The 24,147-nt window shown below is 32.3% G+C and overlaps 1 protein-coding gene across 1 annotated transcript; it reads right to left on the minus strand.

Annotated features, from left to right (window-relative positions):
* Positions 1-1,884: 1,884 nt before the first annotated feature.
* Positions 1,885-19,110, minus strand: LOC139528891 (LHFPL tetraspan subfamily member 2a protein-like). The gene is made up of 3 exons (XM_071325129.1): positions 18,853-19,110; positions 11,819-12,243; positions 1,885-2,581 (listed from the first exon to the last, which is right to left on the minus strand). Exons 2-3 carry the CDS (start codon positions 12,186-12,188, stop codon positions 2,367-2,369), a joined length of 585 nt encoding a protein of 194 aa, XP_071181230.1. The 5' UTR covers positions 12,189-12,243; positions 18,853-19,110; the 3' UTR covers positions 1,885-2,366.
* Between the last annotated feature and the right edge of the window lie 5,037 nt (positions 19,111-24,147).

A 24,147-nucleotide genomic window follows, 5' to 3' on the forward strand; every position in this document is an offset into this window, starting at 1 on the left:
TACCATGTCCAACATGATGTAGCACGATAGAACTTTGTGTACCATGTCCAACATGATGTAGCACGATAGAACTTTGTGTATCATGTCCATTCACAAACATGATGTAGCACGATAGAACTTTGTGTACCATGTCCAACATGATGTAGCACGATAGAACTTTGTGTACCATGTCCATTCACAAACATGATGTAGCACGATAGAACTTTGTGTACCATGTCCATTCACAAACATGATGTAGCACGATAGAACTTTGTGTACCATGTCCATTCACAAACATGATGTAGCACGATAGAACTTTGTGTACCATGTCCATTCACAAACATGATGTAGCACGATAGAACTTTGTGTACCATGTCCAACATGATGTAGCACGATAGAACTTTGTGTACCATGTCCAACATGATGTAGCACGATAAAACTTTGTGTACCATGTCCAACATGATGTAGCACGATAGAACTTTGTGTACCATGTCCATTCGTTTGATGTGTTTGATCGTTTGCTTTTGTATTTTGATTAGGGACTTTCCATTTAAAATTTTTCTCGGAGTTCAGTATTTTCATGATTTTACTTTTTGCATATTTTATAATAACCATGCGCTTAGAAACGGTCAGCAGTTCATGCTCTACTGTTTTATTGTCCTTCAAATTTTTGACAAATACTGTCATAATCTAATTGTACCATGTTTTCGAAAATCAATCTTACACTCAATATATCAGTAATGTTTTTTGTTGAGCTTTATTGTGTGACATTAAAAATAAATGAATTTCCTTAATTTACAGTAGTTTTTACTAAAAACGTCGTTTGTGGTGTAGAAATATTTGTAATTTTACTCATGCCTCATTCTTGTGAAGTGTCTGTTTAGGTGTTTAGGATGTATAAATACGCAGCCTCGTCCAGTTAGAAAGGAAATTTTGAAACGGATGCATGGCAATTGGAAGCAATAGAGTTATTTTCATTTTGTAGCACATACACTAGAACTAGATATTTAATCGTTGTATAAATTTTATCAGGAGTCCGTGAAGTATTTTTTTAAGTCACAGTCCGATTTCCCGGCCTTAATCCCAATTATTTTAATTTTGCGGTAGCATTTGGCCCTACCAGTGTTTTTTTTCTCGGACTAGGTTATTAAACGGTGAATAAAAAAAATCTCTTTGACTTGGAGTTGGAATTATATTAAAACCGCATTAATTTATATATTGTTTTAAAGTCGGTTAAAAGCTCATTAGAGCTTATGTTTGTCTATCTTTCATACCTTGCCGACTCTAGATAAAGCTTATTCATTACTTATTAATTATTTATATATACATGTATGTGCACGATTTACAAATATAAAATACTCTTACACTTACAAATCTCTTGTAATTTTGCTGGAATTTATGAGAATCGCGGTTTTTTTTTCTTTTTTTCTATCGATCTATGTATGATTTCATTAGATCTCACCTTATCATCAGAATTGTGTCATGTTTTTATTTACAGTAGAAAAACCTTCAATTTTTTACTAGATTGTTACTTGATTTATGAGGGAGCTAATCTACAACGTACACAAGATGTTCCTGTGCTCGTTAGCTGAAAAGATTATCATAGACTAGGTTCGAGATAAGTTGTTTCTTTTCTTCTCGCTGTAGTTTGTTGTTTCTTTTTCTTTTGGTATCAAGAATAGATGAAGATTACGTCTAATTTGACAGTGCTGCTGCAGTGTTGTATTTTTGAAGCATACCCTAGATGTTATTAATATTCCAAATAAGGAGGGGTCCAGAGGTTGGAATATCCCTTTTTTTGACGATAAATAATTTTGAATCGAGACATATGGCTGAAACTCCTACCCCTTTTAAGATGGCAGGATCCGCCCGTTTACCAACATCTTTTTTATGTAGACATAAGGCATCTATAAATAAATTTTATTAATAAAACGAAACAATAAAACAACTTGACAAATACCAACGATAATTGTTCATTTAATTATTGCTTTGACACGATAAAGGCCTATTAAGCCTTGGAGATCATTATTTAAAACAAATCATTCTCTATCAAGCTTGAACACTACTCACTACTAATTCTACATGTTCTAGTTTTATACAGCTATTAAAGTTTTCCTATGTGTACTATTGTAGACGGTTGCGATGATTTTAACATTCCAGATTTAATTTTATTATTTGAACTAGATGTACATATAAATACTTATGCTAAATAAGTCTATCAGCAGTAATGTATAAGGAATTCATTATAAAAGACTACTCATTTTTTCATACACATTTATTCCGTCTCGAAGAGCTTATATCCATTTTAAGGTTAGTTATTAATGAGTTCGATTTGTCTTTTGTTTTATGCTTTAGTCTTTTCGTAATAACGCCCAAGAATATACCGATTACGGCATTATGTCGCGCCCTTTCATGTCTGTAAACCGTGAAAGAACTGGACAAAACATGGCTAGGCACGTCCCTGTTATAGCCAGTACAAAACTCCAGCCTATAGAGCAATCGTAGGTCTGATACATGACGGACTTAGATCCACAGTATTGTCTTATAAACGATGATCCAAATCCTAGTGGATATATAAATAATCCTGCAATCATTACCAGGACTGAAATAGAAAAATATGTCACACATTAGCATTAGGAAAATGATAAGATGTTTGGTGATGTAAATATAGATTCTTACATTGATAACAGTGGTTTATCGGATTTATCCAATCGAGATACTTAAATTATCAATTTTCAAGTCCGAGCCTCGGCGAGGACTTTACAATTTATATTTAAACCATCGAGATTCGATAAATCGGATAATCCACGAGTAACTATGTAAGAATCTGTTTCTCTAATGACTAAAAATGAATTTTCTTTTTTTGTTGAACGAAAATCTCCTACGAGTGCCTTTTAAATTCCACAAAGTTGTCAATTTCATTGACACCTGTTAGTATATTTTGATTCATCAAGTTAGCTTAAAAGGTTGTGACCCTTAAAATCATCAAATGATTTTTTGAGATCATCGGCAACCACACGTGGATTAAATTTTTTTATACAATGGGTTCGGAAAGGGATAAATTTCCATAAAATAAGAGAAATAAATATAACCATATTTTCACAGACATACGACTAAGGTTTCAGGTGGTCGTGTTTGTTTTAAAATTTCGTTGTTTCTCGACTTATTTCTACCCTTTCTTTTAAGGTTTCAATTGGGTTTCATTGATTTTTGTGCATTTGTTGTTTTCCTGCTTTCGTTTCTTTTGTTTGTTTGTTGTGCTAATTGGGTGTATAATTTTTAACGTTTTGTTTGTGTAATATAAAAATAGACAGATCATAAATCTAGAAACAAAGCCACACATTAAAGTGAAAACTCGTGGATTGCAATGGAATCAGACTGTTCCAATAAGAGGTCATGCTAACAATTTAATCTCGAACGACATAAAAAAAAATGTGTTTTTGGAATAAACTTCAAATATTCTGGAAAGATGTTACAGATTAGAATAGCAGACATTTATATCTTCTAACCGTTAACGTTAAATTTGTATTTGTCGACATTTAAGGTTTTTACCATTGATTCTATGTTCATAAGGAGCTTTCACATTTTAAGATTTTGGCTTTCTTGCGAGCCAATGGAATGTATCCAACATCAGTTAAATTCGAATAAAAACAATACGTTTGTTCTAATTCATTAATAATCTGAAATCTTACCGTTTTTTATATGGTTATATTGATTTTGCTGACTACATTTAATTTTCCTTCCAAATTTTGAAAATGATTGATTTTACACTAGATAGAATTTCTTATTTCCGATTGGAAACAACGCATCATCTACCGTTTCCGTTTTATTGATTATAATAATTGATAGTGCCCAAATGTATATGATTCTCTTCACTTCCTGTATTGTTATTAAATAAGCAGAATTCATAGGTAATATGTTTCTCGCTCAAACTGTTTTAACAATCTCAATGACTAATCATAAAAGAAATTGTTGGAGGAAAAAAAGAAATATGACCCCAAAAATGTAAAATCTCAGTTTTGCATATGTTAACTATTTTCAGCCATTTTATTCATAACCATTCAAAACACATATTTCCCATTTCCCCAAACGTCCAATGTCCATGACTATTACGGTATTTTACTACCGGCTCAATATGTGTTAATCCCAATGACAAAAGCGTGAAAGTTCTATTACCCACATACTTTACCATTTTAAGAAGACTAAAAAAAATACTGAGTTTGGAAACTTCTTTTGCACTATTTGAATAAGTATATACTTATTGGGAAAACGGTACTATTACATTTTCCCAGCATTAGGTTGGCCTTTTGTGTCCCTAAGGCAGGTGAAGGAAGTCAAATTAGCAGGGCTGTGATGGATGTAAGAGTACAATATATTTTTATTTATTTATGAATAACTGCAGTGTGTATATTTACAATAATAAATTTTGAAACCCATTGAAATATTTTCTAGAGAATTATTCAAAAAGACTAAGTCTTCCAAAATTTCATAAATTTGGTGCAAAATGACGGTGGGCATGGATAACATAAACAACTTCCGTTGGAAGTTGTCATGATACTATTTGGCTTTAATTTTTAAAACAGAATAATAAAGTACGAACACCACATATTTTGGCCCCGAGCATCACTGAAGAGACATGTATTGTCGTAATGCGCATCTGGTTCAAGAAAATTGGTACCGTTAATTTTATTTAACTGTTTTATCCAGGTTTTTATCATAAAAAGTGGTAAACTTAGATAATGTTAATATTGTCGCCTTAGGCAGAATTAATAGTACCGTTTTCCCCATACTTAGTGCTTGTTACAAACCACAGGACAAACTCAATTATTCCTTTAAAAAATCGTATTTTTAATTTTCTGCACTATTTTTTGTATTTGTGTTTAGTCTCAGATAATCAAAACCTACTAGCAAGAAACGTAGCAATGTTGCCAAACTTGCCTTCTTCAATAAAGTTTTAAAAGAGACAAAAGATACTTAACAGACAATCAAACATTTAAAGTTAAAAAAAAAACCAAAAAATACAAATAACACATAGCACTTCACAGAAAACGAAATACTTGAGCAGCACAAATCCCAAAATAACAGGTGTCTCAGAAGACTTGAGCAAAACAAATTCCAAAACAATAGGTGTTTCAGAGGGATATTAAGCTGAAACGGCGATAAGTAGCAATTCGGTATTGTCACCAGCAACAGAGGCTACGGCGATTGAATAATTTCCACGGCAATCTGTGGCAGCTGTGATGGCGTCATCAAAATGATTTTGAAGGAATGATACCAACTTTTCCATTATAAACCCTGCAAGGTTCAATATCTTCTTTTTTTTAGCAACAATCATTGTACCAAGTAAACGTTAAATAGGAAACGCAGGCTCCAAAAAAAAAAAACCACAACAGCTTGTACATATACATGATATAATATACATATTCAGGCGCTGCTGTTTTGTTTCTACATAAAAATAGAAAGTTCACAATTTGAATATTGACATCATCTCTTTTTGACATGAAGTTCAGTTTTCCACCGACCCTCATTGTCAATAACTAGATACAAGTCAATAAACGATTCAGATTTTGCTGCATGTATCTGGGGTATACTTTATTTTTGAGATCTTTTGGGTAGATGCGTTTAACAAAGTCACTAAGTTTGAGTCATTTATTGAGAAAACATTATCTATATAGCGGAGAGAGAAGTTCAAGATCATGCTGAAACTACCTATTCTAGAGGGGACGTGAATCAGATGTGGACACTTAAAAATTCCAAAGATCATTTAGAGTACATACAATCTAACTCTCATCTTGTAACCGTATTAAAACATTTGACTCTTCTACTCTGTACACTAGTATTCCACATTCCAAACTAGAAGACAAATTAAAAGAGTTGGTATTGCTTTGCGTCGTAAAAAAGAATGGCCAACGTAGATACAAGTATTTTGTCTTAGGGAGGGATAAATCCTACTTTGTAAAAGATCACTCTGATTCGAACAAAAAATTCTCTGAAACTGATATTATCAAGATGCTTGATTTCTTGATTGACAACATATTTGTTACGTTCAGAGGACGTGTTTTTCAACAGACTGTCGGCATTCCAATGGGAACAAACTGTGCCCCTCTACTTGCCGACTTGTTTCTTTATTATTATGAGGCTGACTTCATGCAGGAACTTCTTAGGAAGAAAGATAAGAAGTTAGCAATATCCTTTAACTCTACTTTTTTCTATATAGATGATGTTCTTTCACTAAATAATTCAAAATTTGGTGACTATGTGGAACGCATCTATCCAATCGAGCTACAGATAAAGGATACTACAGATACACTTAAGTCGGCCTCATATCTTGACTTACATCTAGAAATTGACAATGAGGGTCGGTTGAAAACAAAACTTTACGACAAAAGAGATGATTTCAGCTTTCCAATTGTGAACTTTCCATTTCTAAGTAGCAACATTCCAGCAGCACCTGCATGCGGGGTATATATCTCCCAATTGATACGATATTCCCGTGCTTGCATTTCCTATCATGATTTTCTTGATAGAGGGTTGCTGCTCACAAGGAAGCTATTAAACCAAGAGTTCCAAATGGTTAAGTTGAAATCATCCCTTCGTAAATTTGACGAACGCCATCACGAGTGGTTGACCGTTATGGAATAACCGTTTCACAAATTATATCGGATATGTTCCTTACGTCGTAACTACAATCCCGTTCCCTTTTATGAATGTGACCTACCGAATTAGACTATTTACCGGATTTGTTTTCACATAAGCAACACGACGGGTGCAACATGTGGAGCAGGATCTGCTTACCCTTCCGGAGCACCTGAGATCACCCCTAGTTTTTGGGTGGGGTTCGTGTTGTTTATTCTTTAGTTTTCTATGTTGTGTCGTGTGTGCTGTTGTTTGTTTGTCTTTTTCATTGGCATTGTCAGTTTGTTTTAGATTTATGAGTTTGACTGTCCCTTTGGTATCTTTCGCCCCTCTTTCAAACGTTTATTATAAATCAGCGATCGTAAAAATTACTGATGAGCGAAAACTGTAATTGAGAGATTGGTAATGCAGTCTGTTACCATCAATGGCGATGTCTTATAGAAAAACTTACAATATTTGTAAGATATTATAGAAGTTGTACAACAATTTGTAGATGAAAATAAATCATTATTTTTTTCAGATAACGTATAACAAGCATTACCATTCAAACGTTAAATGTGTGCTACAAGACAACGTAAACTATAAGATATCTTTTACATAAAACTAATTATCTTGTAAATACTGACAACTGTTGCACCATTCAAACGTATGTTTGTTTTCAAACGTTTATTATAAATCAGCGATCGTAAAAATTACTGATGAGCGAAAACTGTAATTGAGTGATTGAGTGATGCAGTCTGTATGAATTGTTTTTCTTTCCACATAACTGCCATTCTCTGATTGGTCTGGTGTATATACAAAATTTAGTCCTGGTATCTATGATGAATTTATTTCAAGGTTTTGCATGTCAAGTTGCAGTAGCCTAGACATAATTTAGAATGTACGATTGGACCCTTTTTGATCTTTCTGACCAGCAATAAATCTTCACTATATTGTCAAAGTGATGCGGGGTGTGCACATCTATCATTGACATCTATAAAACGTCTCTCAAATAAAGCTTCTGAATAATTATTGTCTTGTTTCCATGAAATAAAATAAAAGAGCCATCAGATAATAAGGGACAATCAAAACTTGCATATCATTTCCAAATAAAATTCTCAATATTAAGTAAGATGTAACTAGTATTACTATCAATGTAAATATCGCATGTTAGATAAAACCGATCTATTATCATTTTCTGATGATATACCATTCAAAAAGACAAGTAAACATCAATCATAGAAGACATGCAATATTCCAATATTCAAAATATACATGATTATAGAAATCTACATTACATAATACTGAGAGTATTGAACTCATTTTCACAGTGTTGTTTACCGACTACAAAATCATTTATCAAAGACTGAACTTAAAGACTTATGCTACGGCTTTACTTGTTCTTTGCATGTTTCTTTACTCTACTTTTTTTAATTTCAATTTGAGATGAGGAAAAACAAACAAATATTTCAGAAAAAAAAGTTGAATGTAAAACAATAATATTTTTAAAAACTTAATATATTAGGTCAATTTGAATTGCAAGTCATTATACAAAATAAAAAAAAGGTTATGTACAGATGCCTATTAACCTCAATTATTGACTTGCTTAAAGTGTGTTGGGTGTATACATACGCTGCAACGTCTGAGATGCGGTATAATTGCCAATCATGAGACAACTATTTACTAGAACTCAAATGAAGTGAAAATATGGTAAGATCCTATATTTTCGTACGTCATAAGAATTCGTACTATCCATGGCTTTTCCAATGGAAATTGTGACGTCACAATACATTCTTAATAGAAGGAAAACCCATGAGACAAGGATAATCAATCATATGGGTCATTGTACAGCCTTCGGCAGTGACAAAAAAACGCAGACAGTAAAAAAACGCAGACAGTAAAAGGTTCCGACGTGAAAAATGTAAAACAATATAAACGAGAAAAGTAATGGTCTAATTCATAACAACCCCATAAAAGTAATAAACTTTAGCTAGCTTGTAAAAAATTAAACGAAAACTGAGCAGAAATCGATATTTTAATCGTGTCTGATTTAAAATTATTACAATTCATTATTTTATGAGATCGGTTGATTATTTAATTGGCGATAAATCAAACTTTATCCTTTTGCCGACTATAACCTGAACTGTATAATAACGCTATTTTATATCTTTACGTGCTTGAAATTCAATTGCTAATTACGATTGACAGAGCTGTTTTATATTTCAAGAACTCTTTTTATATTTTAAAGGACTCCAATTATTCAAATTCCTTTATCAAATTATACAGTCCATTGGTAATCAAATAAAGAAATCCTTATAAAAAACGCAGTAATGATATTGATTAACAAATAGATTTAGGTCGTAATAAAGGAAAAGGCAGTAGGATATAAAATATGCATAAGTAAAACAAAACCATGCAACATTCACTTCTTTATAGGTGTTATGACATCTAATTTGTGATCAAAGTATTTAACCATTCCATTGAAACCCGATCAGCTGATGCAGAAACATGCTGGTGATTGAAATGGGGAAGATTGAGACCCATAAAAATTAATCCCTCCAAATTAATGTCCTCCTCCGCACTTAAATCGCAGGATAATCTCATTTCTTAGCATACAACTAAAAATATAAATCCAAAAGAATTGCTTCGTTTTGCCATCGTTGAAATCTAATGGAAAATCTTATTTCTTTTATAATTAGATTAAGACTAAAAATAAAACTGAATTAAAACAATTGCGTCGTTCTGCATGTCGCATTTGTTTAGGTTGCACACCTATTAAACCCAAACACTCGATCAGCGCCTTCTTTTCAAACACAACGCTATTGAGTGTAAAACATACAGTTGATAAGGAAATAATCATTTTCATTTAAGTTAAGTGCAATTTTCTCGTGAAAAAGATATAATGATATTTCATCTTTGTTTCTTATCTTCAGAGTCGTGTTGAGAAAATGCTTATCATATTTTTTTTCGTTTTAAATATCCTGAGTTCAAGACATTGTTAATCTATTTAATATAAATCTACTTCACATGTTGTTGTGTCATTAATCGTCATGTGGAGCTGTGTCAGTATGTATCTACCTCTTATGCTAATTGTATCAGTTAGTATCTACCGCACTTGTAAAAAGTAACATCACAAAAATACTGAACTCGGAGGAAAATTCAAATGGAGAGTCCCTAATCAAATGGCAAAATCAAAGGATAACACACATCAAACGAATAGACAACAACTGTCATATTCCTGACTTGGTAGAGGTATTTTCAAATGTGGAGACCTTGTTTTATAGCGCTAAACCTCTCACTCTTATGACAGTCGCATCAAATTCCGTTAGTTTTACAACGATGAGTGAACAAAATGGACATAATCGGTAAAATAGTTACAATATGGTAAAAGCAGTCACTGTGTTACAATATCAAGACAAACAAAACGTGAATTTCTCGCTACATTGAAGACCTGTTGGTGACCCTCTGCTGTTGTTTTTTATTTGGTCGGGTTGTTGTCTCTTTGACACATTCCCCATTTCCATTCTCAATTTTAAACATATACAAAAAACACAAAAAACATCTATCAAATTAAAAACAAACTTTCCTTGTTTCGCGTGTTTTGAACGTCACACAAAAGAAATTTTGTCGTTCAATGTCTATACAAAACAATTAAAATTTCACATGGAGAATGGCGGTATGCAGGCTTGTTAAATCAAAAGTTAGGTTAGAATTAACTACAGAAACAGACCGTGATTAAAAATTATACAGCAGTTCTTTAGAATTTTTAAAAATCCATATAAGATGTATTAGTCCAAGTCTTCCTCACTTGGAAATTGGCTTAGTAACTATCGCACGTTTACATTATGCCATGAGGTTTCTACCGCGTGTTTAAAAAATCAATTGTGTCACTAGGTTTCCACGGCACGTGTAAATTGTGTCAGTGAGTATCTATCTCACGTGTAAACTATTTCAGCAAAGTATCTTCTTTACGTGTGTATATTAAATTACTATCTATTATTTGTGTTTGTTTCAAAGCCATTAAGTTTGATTAATTTGTATATGTAACTCGTTATTCTACAATATTGTCCAATCTTAATAAGATACTGGTATGTAATAATATGTTTTTGCATTTCCAATTTAACAAATGGTACAATTTTACAACACTTTGCTATAAAAACCTTCCCTTGGCACTGATTACACAAACATAACATAATGTTTATGTTAACAGATAGTTAAGTTATTGGTGTTACAATTAACTAACAACTACAAAAAACGTAGGGAATTTGCTGTAGAAAATTGTTATGTAAACGATATCTTGAAAAAAGATGAAGTATATTACGATAATGAAATTGTTATCTCATGCGGTGTGCTACATCTTGTAAAAATGATATAACTTTTTGTAATCCAATAATTAGATAAATATTGACATGTATATAACATAACAAATGGCGATTATTTGACATTATTAGGGTTTACCAATGTGTTATTATTGTCTCTTAAATTTTCCTCTAAAGCAGTCATGATAAATTGTTTGGGTTATGTTTACTCCATCCACAAGATTATATTATTTGTCTTTGGTGTTAGCAACGATGATTTTTAACTGGTACCACGTGAATTGTCTAAGACTTGTTTTACATCAATGTAACATTAAATTGGAAAATTGTTTCCAAGGCATCGAATTGGACTCTGGATCTAAACTGAGTAATTGCTTAGTGAAAAGTAATTTGAAAACTTGTTTTCGAAAATGTGCTCTTTTTTAGGCAGTCCGATAGTAGAGTATTGTGCTGCTTATGGAAACAAAGAAAATGCACGTGTATTAAATCTGTTTAGCAAACATGTATAGGTTTATATGTGTGGGTAAATACACAACCAATAAAACTGCAATCAGTTGTGACCATTGCGGCAGTTACAGTTACCGTTCAAGCTACAACCTGGACATTGTTGTCTGTTACTATTTTACATATTTATTTTTCGTTCATTTTTTTTTAACATACATTAGACCGTTAGTTTTCTCATTTAATTGTTTTACGTTGTCATTTTGGGGCATTTCATAGCTGACTGTGCGGTATGGGCTCTGCTCATTGTTGATGGCCATACGGTGAAACATGTTTTTCAACTTCTGTGTCATTTAGTTGTTTCATTGGCAGTGATAACTCATTTGCTTTATTATATATAGCCTGCGATATCTGTTACCGTTCTGACAACCTTCCGGACATATGGCTAAACATTTTTAACAACTTACCTGCTACAAACTGTACGTATCCCGCCATAACTGTAACAGTCCTAACAACATCACATGGTATACACGATGTACAAACAGCTAAGAATGCTCCGCATGAAAGTAGGACACATCCTGCTCCATATAAAACGCACGCCGCCTGCCATGCTCCAGACGGCAAGTTTCCCAAATTAAAATATCCACCATAAAACTCACATTCCTGTTTTAAGCTTCCTCCGGGAAATACTGTTCTTGATAAACACAAACTTATCATTCCAAACGTATCCAACAAATTTGAACCAACAAGCCACACAGGCTGAACGAATGCATACGTAGTTAAACCGGAAACCAGAACTGACAGGAATGCCCAGATTATTAGAACGGGTGATATCATGTCCTTAGCAAGATCATAGTTGGCTTGTTACATCATCGAACAATTAGTCCATATTCTAGAAAGTAAATTGAGCAATTATTACATCACTAACAAAGTATAATGAGCAATTATTTAATAGCATATATATATATAACTAGATATAGGAAGATGTGGTGTGAGTGCCAATGAGACAACTCTCCATACAAATAACAATTTAAAAAGTAAACCATTTACTTAAAATGCAGTTGTCTTAATACACGTGTCTAATGTTGTACGTCCAATCTTATAATGTTAATATGCCATATTTGTACAATAAAAACGCACTTGTCCAATTACTTTACATTATAACTGTAATTTTAAATTTTTCGTTTTTTAATCTCGTTTTTTTAACAGGAAGAAATTGCAGTTTTACTTCTCGTGAACTCCAAAGTTTAGAGTTGTTTTATTGTTGTAATGCTACGTCATTGTTGAATTGATCAAACAAAGTATAAAAACTAAGCAAAGTGCCGATTCCCCAATCATCCCACCTGGTGTTTCCCCAATCATACTATAGATCAATATAATTGTTGCATTTTTCTCCATAATTCTGAGCCAAGCTGTTGATTCACATTATATGTAGTCTATGTTCGATTATCAACGAGGAAGATATGATAGCATTAATGGAATCTATAGTGAGGATCACTATTTCAGGCTCATGTTTTCTACTTTAAATACAGAGACATCGTATAAAGTATGAATTATTAAAGAATGATAAATGTTTTACTTTTGCATACGAATGTGATTATCTTGTTTGGTAATTCAGCCATCTGATTGACAGCTACAGTTATAATGGAGATAGATGGTTTGATATGCTTTAAAAAACGAAGTTTGTTTAATCAGGCAATCTCAAATTAAAAGTTCGATAATGTCACCCAGCGATTGTTTAGACGGCATGGTTCTGTAAATAGAGATCGTGAGCTTTCTAGCGGCTAATGTCTAGCAACAAAAAGTTTGACGCGACGTTTATCAAAAATTTGTCGTCTGCCTTTCATTGTGACTATATGTTATCGAACTCGTGGTCAATCCAGTATTTCCCCTTTTGAAGATGTATTTTCATATTTTTATTCTGGTAGTCTTTGGATAGATCTTATGTATATAGTAGTCTAACGTGCAATAATATAAAGTTTTTGTTAATATGGTTTACCAATACTTCACATAATATTTATTAAATCGATGAATTAAGTGCCAGTCTGCCTAAGAATCAGGCAGTCAGAAAACATGACCAAAAAAACCCACCCAATTTGACATTGATTTTAGTTCATAATATGTAGTTAAGCACAAAAATAACGTAAATTGAATAAGGGGAGATAACTCTGTAATTTGCTATCATTCTAACCAATTTTCTAACCAAATTATTTGATTTTACCAGACACACACAAACAAAAGACTAATTATTTTTAACTCAGGATGATGGTTAGTATTAATTAGCATGATTAGCTTGGTGGGTTTTTTCTGATCATGTTTTGATTTTTACCTAAATTGCCTGTTTTTTACAAAGACTGTCACTTGATGATCAACACAAGACAATTTACATAAACAGTTGTATTACAATTCGTTTTTGTTTTTGTAAGAAAAGGCGTTTCCATATGGTTTAGATATGTATGTGGTCTGGTCAAAATCTACTTTATATCCTATAAATTGAATGCGACTTGAATTTCACTACACGCGCGTTTTGTTACATCCGACTCTTTGTTGACGTTTAGATCTAAACCATTAAAAAAACAAACCAAGTATAAAGTTTAAGAGCATTAAACAATGTTAAAGACCCAAAATTCCAAACGACTTGGTAATATACAAATTTAAAGAATTTTACAAAGCTTTATAAAAGTAGAATTGAGTTGATGTTCTCTACTGCTTAATGAATTTCAGTAAATGATTAAAAAAAAGCTGATAGGAATTAAATGCTTTTATAATTAACCCTACCACTTTCCAAAATGTTTAAGTATTCTTAATTTAATTTCATATATGAATGGTTTTTTTTTTATTCTATAGTATCTTTATTATCATAATTTATTTATCAGAACAGCAATTGAATTAAATTAGTTGCAATCTTCACCGTTAGTAAAAATACTTCTGCATCTAGTGAACAATGCGTGGGCTCTCAGTTATAACACTTTACTCAGTTATAGAAGTACGTAAGTTGTGCTCAATTTTTTTTTGTAAATGCAAGACCTCGGTGGACTTGTTGAACCTTGATATCATCCAGTAAAGGAGGTTGTTGGTTCGAACCAAGCCGGGTTTAATCACAGACTTTGAAATTGGTATTTGCTGCTTCTCAGCTAATAACGCAGCATCAATAAATATTGATGAAGACTGGTTGGCTCACAGTCAGAATTATGTTAACGGGTAAATTGACATGTCAAACTGTTACCTTGTGAGTTAAAGCACGCTTAAAAGACAACTCAGAATGGGGTCTTTTACAGAGCAAAACAGTTTTAATGTTCATAATGCATTAGCATATTCTCGTCCTGAATATGCATTTGATTTGCCATCGGACACAAACTTAACAGCCATCCATTATCATCATGTAGTACGCTCCTCTAATTGGCAATAACATACTAGTTATCGTTGGCGTTTTTCTACAATTCTAAGATTTCATTTGATATTATGGGCTTTTTTTACTACAATTTGATTTGACTCTAGGACTTTTTCCATTATAGACTTTTCATTATGTGTAATTTGATTTAGATTGCTAGTCCTTCACATACGGTATAGCAAATTAGAGTTGGTTTGCACGTAACAGTGCTAAGTAAATTGACTTTGATAATTTCCAGCTATATTAAGCAGGATAATTATACGTCCCTCGGAGAATACAATAACTACCTATAAACAGTAATAGAATTTACATGAATAACAGTAAAACAGTCAACAAGTTTCCCAGAGGTCGTCTATCTACAAAGATTCTTTATCAGTATTGATTGGCGCATTTATACAGTTTCTTGTTGGCATCTTTAGATGAAATTTGATTTGTCTAGAGATCTGTAAATCTACAATCATATTAAGTAAACTATATACATATAAACTTGTTCGTAAGAACTATATACATAAGAAACTTCGTAATTATTCGGTCTTTTCATAAGACTTTCTTGACCATAGAAACTTCATAGTTATTTGACTTTTATACTCTATTTTCCACTTATGTTAATGGTTATGATTAATGAACTAAATAAGTGACAAAATGTACCATCTCATTGATTGTATTAAGTGAAAAAGAAATACATGTTTTTAACAACGTTTATCTTAGAAGAAGAAGACGTATTAGTGTATACAGCTATATATACTATCTATATATGGTAAACTTTAAGTCTCATATGGGTGTCATTCTCTAGCCGCTAATTCGTTGTTGTTTGAATGATTCATTTTGTTTATCAAAAATTTGAATGTACAAATTGTGTATTGAAACAAAATCACATTTCTTCTCACTAAATTGGAACACAAGACCTTTGACTTTCTACTTTAGTTGTATTTTTTTCATGTTCTAAAAAAAGGTAAAATCACGAAAATTCCGCACTCAGAGGATAATCAAATAGGAAAGTCCCTAATCACATGGCAAAATCAAATGAAAAATACATCAAAAACTAATGGACAAGAACTGTCATATTCCTGACTTGATACAGGCATTTTCAAATGTAGAAAATGGTGGATTAAACCTGGTTTTATAGCGCTAAACCTCTCACTTTATTGACAGTCTCATCAAATTCCGTTATATTTACTATGGTGCGTGAACTAAACATACATAATAAATAAGATAGTCAAAATATGGGTACAGCAGTCATCATCGTGTAATTTTAAAAGAAACAATTTAACACAACACAAAACATCTATCTACAAATAAATGCATTGCTTCGCGTGTCTGACGTCAGAAAATTTTATACGTCACATATTTTTGTCGTTTAATGTTTATACAAACAATTTTAAAATTGCACATGGGCATTGTTAGCATACAGGGCTAACAATCAAAAATATGTAAGAATTAATTTCAGAAATAGACCGAGATTTAAAATAGTCCAAATGTTCTATAGAATTTATAAGAGTCCTCAAATAGTTCATTCCACTACGCGATTGAATAATTTTGACGTTTGTGGTTTAACGTATTTTCTAATTCATAATAGAAATATATCATAATGACATATTATAGAACAACAACATACTGACAGAATCTTTTAAAGTACAGCGTCACGTTATAAGAACCAAAGAAACACTGGTAAGGGGCGAAAAAAAGTATCAGCTTTTTGGCTGTCGAAAACTTTTGAGTTAATTTATTGGTTTTATGATACGGCTTTCTATCAATCGACTACTGGACTGAGTCGAATATTTTAGATTTTTTTTTAATGTTGGAATCGATTAAGAGAAGTGTTTTATGATTTGACATTCTAATTGTTGGCCGCTGGTAACTTACATGTTACATTTATTGGCCTTTAACAGTTGTTCATAGTTATGGTTATATGTTCAGTTAATTTAACCTTTATGTTTCCAAAGTTATCTTTTTATAGATATTGAAAGGGGGTTGCCTAAATAACTTATTTAACACCTCCATATTATACTGTGTACATAAGCAAAAGTCTAGCTGGGTGGTGTATGTGGCAACCTGTATCCTGGTAATTTTTTATGCCGTTTTTCAAAATGAACGAAGAAAACCGAAAATGAAGGTCAATCCTGAAAATGCTTTGAATTCTAGATGAAATATAATAAATAAATTTAAAAAATCTACAATGGTTGACAACGGTATAGAAATGTGGTCTCCATTGGACTTCTCTAGTCCGGTATAAATAAAACCCTATCTTAAGTACTTAAACGTTCGTTAAGTTGTCTTGGTGTACAAATAGGCAGCCACGTCAAGCCAAAATGGGAACGTTACATGTTACGTTCACTGGATGTTCAATAGTTTCGCTTTCAACGACTCTTTCAGGTATGTGTACAACACCAAACGGCCCTAATTCAATATAACAAGTTTTAAACTAGTCATACGTCTCAATGATTGCCTGTGATTTCCATTGTTGAATGCTAAATCTAAACAGTGACGGTAAATATATTATGCTTCCTGTTAATATAAACATTTAATGACAGATGATTACGATATTCCTCTACTTAATGAAACGTCAATAATATGACCGCAAATTGCATGGGTAAAAAATAAAAATACACTGCCCCGAAATAGGAGCACTTACCGTTATAGTTTTCCGATTATTTTATTATCCAGTAAAGACCAGTGCTGAATACATAAACGTAAGCTTATTCAGTAACCGTTGTATGATATTGGAATATATTATATCATTGATAGTGTATTTACTACAGATCAGGTTCAAATACAACTGAACCACGGCTCTTTATCTGAAAAATTATCTTTAATGCTAATGAGGGAACTGGGGTACTGCCAAAAGAAAATTATGATAGCAAATCATACTGTATATGTATATCTCCCTCAAAAATTCTGTTATAATTCCTCAAACTTGAGATATTATTAAGTAAAGCAAAAGAAATGTTCTTACCACCCAACTTTAGAATACTATAATTGCTTTCCATAATTAGCAACATCTACCTTTTATAGTATTTGTGTAAATAATTCGAACTTAGTTTAAAGGTCTACCTTACTCTAAATGATTAAAGTAAACCATCAATTAAAATCGTTTTGAGTAAGTTAGTTTGTTGATGGAAAGCCAATATATAATATTTTAAAATTGACATATGTATGTGATATAAAAATATGAAGTAATATAATTAGTATAAATGTTACTATTGCTGTTGACTATATGTGTTTTTATATCGTTTGTTTTTTATGTTTAGAGCATGAAAGTTCTCCAAAAAAGATTGATCAAGGAATTCGCTTTACACGAATTACCTAGCTGACAAAATTATTACATCCTACAATGTAAATATGTGATTCGCTACTTGTATCGTACATTTACTCAGTTATCAACGATACCATGCTAATAATGTACTTTAGAAACGCTTTTAATCCACGCAAGACTCACTGGGGGCTCTCGTATCAAAGAACTTGAAAGGAAAATCCAAATACGATGGTAAAGAGCACTGAAATTCATAACCAAAGGTTAAATTTATTCAAGAGATAGACAAATCTTATAATTAGAGCTTCGAATAATTCACATTATAAACTACAAAATTTCTAAAAATTGGTCGTAATAATTATATTCCAAGTCATCAAAGAGTTACCTATTGAGCTGGGAATACCCTAAATGGTTTACCTTCCTTGTATTGAAAAAGAGTTACGAAATTTTCTTCTTTTAATAAACTATATATTTTATGTAAAACACAATTAACAGACATTTTTGATATTGTATTTGCTTTTATTCTTTCCCTCTAAATAAAAAACCATAATGGAAAGGAAATGATAAATGTATAACAAAATCTGATTTAATATATTTAATTAATTTTTTATTGATACAGGAAACATGATTTACAACAATTATTTTAAGATAATTAACTGATATATTTGAACTTCAAACACAGTCTATGTGTACTGTTAAAGTCGAAGAGAATACAGCCAAACAAATTACGATTACAATGTACACAGATAAACAACCCTGCACTTGAACTTAAGCTTGTTATTTTATATTAGTAAACAACTAACGTTGTACCCAACGCCTGAAAGAAGAACTACGTGTGTAATGTGTTATAAATAACTTACCTTGTATAGACAGATATAACAGATCCATTGATGATGTGAACAAAACCGCCAATATGTTTTACCAAATATTCATTATATCCTGAAAGCGACAGAAGCGACTTTGAATGTAACTAACATGTTTTCAGAGCCTTTTATATCCAGTAATAAGTTTTACATGAGAATTTAGTTGTAGCGGAAGACAAATCAATAAATCCGCGGGAAAACCATTTGTAGCAACATTTTGAAGAACAGGGTTCAATCATAGCATTTTAACAGCTAAAAGATTTTCAATTAAATTTGATAAATTGATAATGGTCGTGTAAAATTTGCATTTGAAACTTTTCGATCGACTTATTTATTGAGATGCAGGAAATAATTGAATCAAAAGGCGAAGAAATACAACGTTCGTTGGAATAATAATCAATCATACAAGATGTAATAACAAATAACATTCAAATCGTTCAATAGACATGGCTACCTTTTACTTACATTTTCTTTATTTTCTTAATTTCGCTATCCAATATAACGTACCATGCAACATTGGCTTAACTTGTTGAATATTTTTAAACAGTATATGCTACCTTTGTTTCAAAAACAAAGGCGATACCTCCAATTTTCCTGAATTTTTCTCATTCCGGTGCCATTGGTTTCAAGTTATCCTACAATTTACATTATGACAGCTTTATGTGTTTACTTTGAGTTTCTAATATATTCAAACTAGTTTCTCAACGGATGACAAAATCATGGTAGGGAATATGACAATTGTTTTTCATTCTTGTGGTGTGTTTAAGCTTTTGATTTTGCCATTTGACCAGAGACTTTCCCTTTAGAATTTTCCTTGGAATTCTTTTTAAATTTGGGAATATATATAATTTGAAAAAAAAGATATACTATGGATATATTTACAACAATAATAAAGGCAACAGTAGTATACCGCTGTTTAAACTCATAAATCCATGGACAAAAAACAAAATCGGGGTAACAAACTAAAACTGAGGGAAACGCATAAATATAAGAGGAGAACAACGACACAACACTACAATGTAACTAACACACACAGAAACGGACCAAGCATCAGACAAAATCCCACGAGAATAACAAATATAACATCAAAACCAAATACATGAATTTGGGATAGACAAGTACCGTGACACGTCTTATCGCAATGTCAATTTACACTCAAAAATAAGAAAAAACAAACGACGCAACGTTAAATTGTAACACACACAGAAACGAACTATAATATAACAATGGCCATATTCCTGACTTGGTACAGGACATTTTTAAAGGAAAACATGGTTGGTTGAACCTGGTTTTGTGGCATGCCAAACCTCGCACTTTAATGGCAATGTTAAATATAACATAGAAATGACAACATAATATTACAGGACTACAATACAAATAAATAGGAAAACGTATTAGACAAAGAAACACATGATTAATGAATAACAAAAAGCATCAGGTTTAAAATTTAATACGCCAAAAACGCGCCTCGTCCACACAAGACTCACCAGTGACGCCCAGATATAAAAGATCGAAAGCGAAAAAAAGTTCAAAGTTGTACAGCACTGAAGATCAAAAGTTGAAAAAGGTTGTGTCAAATACGGCTAAGTTTGTATGCTTGGGATAAGAACATCCTAATTATTTAGAACAATTAATGCTATTGCAAACAGTAAATTGTATCAAATGAATATAACAGATATACATAATGAAACTGAAGTATTAACTCATTACATAAAACAAACACGAATACTTAATGAATGACCAACACAGAATAGACACACCCGACTCAGTCCAGGCCTCAACGCAGTAAATTATGAAAATGACGTCACATACGACGTTGAAAAGGCATTAAAAATTACGTCACATACGATGGTGAAAAGGCATTAAAAATTTGAATATATGAAATTTCTAAAACAGCAGAAAAATTACGTCACATATGAAAAACTATATCTCAAAGTAAGATAGAATTAAAATTGATTAAAGATTAAAATAGAACTGAATATTGATATTGTATTTAAACACAATGCATATTGCAATACTTATTAATAGCAATTAACTATAATATATATATATATATATGTGCAGTTTGTTATGAATCCAACTTCAAACGTAAATTATCGTACAGATTATGTTGACCAAAATTAAATCTAATAAATGACGGCGGTGATTAATTTTTGTTTCATTAACACATAAATGTAATAGAAAAGACGTCAACACATTTGACAAAATCCGAAGAGCATTACAAATATAACTTTAAACATTTAAACTAAATACATGAGTTTGGGATAGACAAGTACCGTAACACGTCTTATAGTAATGCGAATTCACACTCAGCAAAACAGTCACAATCGGGAACAAGTCACGTTTGGTAATTAAAAGATTAGACGACGTAATGACAAACTACAATCTACCATGTGGTAAAAATGTCCTTAGCTAGTTTGGTTAAACACACATCGTATGGATCCACCAATTCGTGATGGTGTCCATTAAATTTACGGAGTGTCAATTTTAATCTGTCCTCCTCATAACTTTGTTGGAGAAGTTTCTGCGTAAGTAGCACACTCCTGTATATGAAGTCCGTATAGTGTGAACAAGCACGTGAATAACGTATCAATTGTGATATGTAAACACCATACGAAGGGGCAGATGGTATGGTACTGCTGATAAATGGGAAATTGATAATTGGGAAGTTGAAATCGTCCCGTTTGTCATAGATTTTCGTGTGAAGTCGTCCATCTACGTCAATATTGAGGAAAAGATCAAGGTATGAAGCAGTCCTTCTAGTATCAGTAGTATCCTTAATTTCAAGTTCACTGGGATATATGAGATGTAAGTATTGGCTGAAGTATGGGTTATTCAATGATAGAACATCATCAATATATCGGAAAGTAAAATTAAAGAATTTCGCAAGGTACTTTTTCTTTTTGTCTTTTAGAAGGTTTTGAATGAACTCTGCTTCATACGAGTTCAAAAACAAATCAGCCAGCAGGGGTGCACAATTAGTACCCATTGGAATACCGATTGTCTGTTGAAATATAAATCCTCCAAACTCAACAAATATATTGTCGATCAAAAAGTCCAGCATTTTGATAATATCATCTTCAGTATATTTTCTGGAAGATTCAGTGTGATTCTTCTCAAAATATGAATTATTGTAACCCAAAACAAGAAATTTGTATCTACGATTCCCATTTTTATAGAAAAAGCTCTGTTTTACGAGATGGTGAAGTCGATCTTTCAACTGAGCATGGGGAATAGTAGTATATAGCGTAGAAAAATCAAAAGTTTTTATGTTGCTGCAAAATTGCAAAGATTGTGATCGAAGGTTAAGCAGTAGATCTTTGGAATTTTTGAGAATTCACATCTGGTTAACACCACAATGTCTCTGTAGTGAGACATTGCAAATAATGTTTTTTTTACATATGAAGACAATATTATTGGAGGCTTTATCTGCTGGAACAACGACATATTTGTCATGCAAAGAGGATAAAGCATCCACAACCTCCGGATTCTTGAAAGGGTTAGAAACTCTAGTGCTCTTATTACATCGTAGCTTATGTATGCGCCTCTGAAAGCATGATCGAATAGCTTTGATCCATTCAGACAAAGTGTCCTGTTCTGGTTTGTCTGGTTCGCGCTTTACCCATTTTCTTGCATAGTTCTCAACTGCATCCATCAGTAACTTGAAATTCTTTTTTCAGTTGATGGGCTGAGGAATTCTATATTTTGGTCCCTTGGCTAACAACTCTCTTAGTTGTTCATTGGTAACGATGCCAAGGTCACCAGTAATGATATGACCAGCTGGACTGTAATTGTATTGTGACGATGTACATGAGCAATCCGGAGGCTTGGATTTTGTATCTTTAAGGTTAAAAGCCTCTAAAACGCTCTTGTGGTTGAACATCTTGGATGCAATAGACTTGGTGTAAGTATAAAAAATAACAGGTGTAACTTTATTTTTGAAGTAATCAGGTATAGTTTTTTGTACAGATTTTTGATGGAAAATATTGCTAATATTTACAGCATCTAAACCTTTATTGGCGAATTCTACCTTAAGTTAAAAAAATAACGTTTTTCCTCACTGTTGGATGTAGTGGATACGGGTTTGAATAGTCTATGGTTAGCAATGTCCATGATAATTGAAACTAATCTATACAAAACAGAACGAGAATCAGTAACGGAAGTATTTTTGGCATCTTGAAATAGTAAAGAAAGTTTTGACAATGGAATGGAGTATAATTTAGTTCTAATGTGATGAATTCCTAAAGGTTTTTGAACAGACGTTAATAGACTATCAATTGTCACGGTGTGTGCAGCAGGTGGTATATATTTTCTGTGACCATGACTTCTATTTCGTCGAGCAGAAGTATTAAATAATTGTAATGTATTGACGGTACTACACCTGGGAGTAGACAAAATACCTACACCATCAATTTTGTCATTGCATCCATAGGGAATGGCTGTTCCCAACTCTCTTATCCAAAAGTCTTCTCTTTGTAAACGATATGGTGTACTCAATATGGGGTCATTTGTTGGATGATATATTTTCTCTATAATCCGGACTTTCATTGAAACAAAAGAATGGTCAGGCTGATTGAAATGTTTTTAGAGAAATTTGTTGTTATTAGGATCATTTACATTAGACCGATGATCATTCATCCTAACATTTTTGGTGGTTAAATTACTTTGAAAGTGGTATCAGTTATTAGTATATCACAGGTTTTACAATTTTTACGGTTACATTTGGAAATAGAGCAATATTGATGGTTGTCATTGAAATCTAAAATATCTGAAAGTTGAACAGTACACGGCCGAATATATTCAAACCTGTCTGAATTTTTATAGTACAATGAGGATTCAGAAGACTGCACATGTGTCATTTTCATAACATCATTTATGATGATCCTGGGGACACCTGATAAAATCGGTGTTGTTGTGTCCTTGACAACAGCCGATTGACACCTTTTTATCCTGGGCGTCGTATCATCCAGTATAATACTTTTTGTTCTACTAGTTTTCATGCTGTTAGGCTACCGTAAGAATGTGGAATTACTGTTTTCGAGGTTCGAGGGTTTTAAAAATGCAGTTATTATATATTACTATCTGCCGTACATTTAGAGAAAATAGACAAACCTTGATATGTTTAAGTTTTCCGCAACTCACCTATGATTTGTCAATGTATTTTTGATATCGTCACGAATAGATATACATGTTAGGGAACGATCATTCAACTTCAAGAGGGATCATGTTTTTTTCATGGAATTATTCTGATATAATGTACACAAGTTGATGAACAACAAACAATTAAGTCAA

The sequence above is a fragment of the Mytilus edulis genome, chromosome 6, assembly GCF_963676685.1.
Source record: "Mytilus edulis chromosome 6, xbMytEdul2.2, whole genome shotgun sequence".
NCBI classification, from domain to species: domain Eukaryota; kingdom Metazoa; phylum Mollusca; class Bivalvia; order Mytilida; family Mytilidae; genus Mytilus; species Mytilus edulis.

Bases quoted from the DNA above. Each gene is read 5' to 3' on its own strand.
- LOC139528891 (XM_071325129.1), bottom strand. From the start codon at position 12,188: ATGATATCACCCGTTCTAATAATCTGGGCATTCCTGTCAGTTCTGGTT. The intron at 2,582-11,818 runs GTAAGTTGTTAA...TTTCTATTTCAG, and splicing joins ATACGTACAGTTTGTAGCAG to TCCTGGTAATGATTGCAGGA.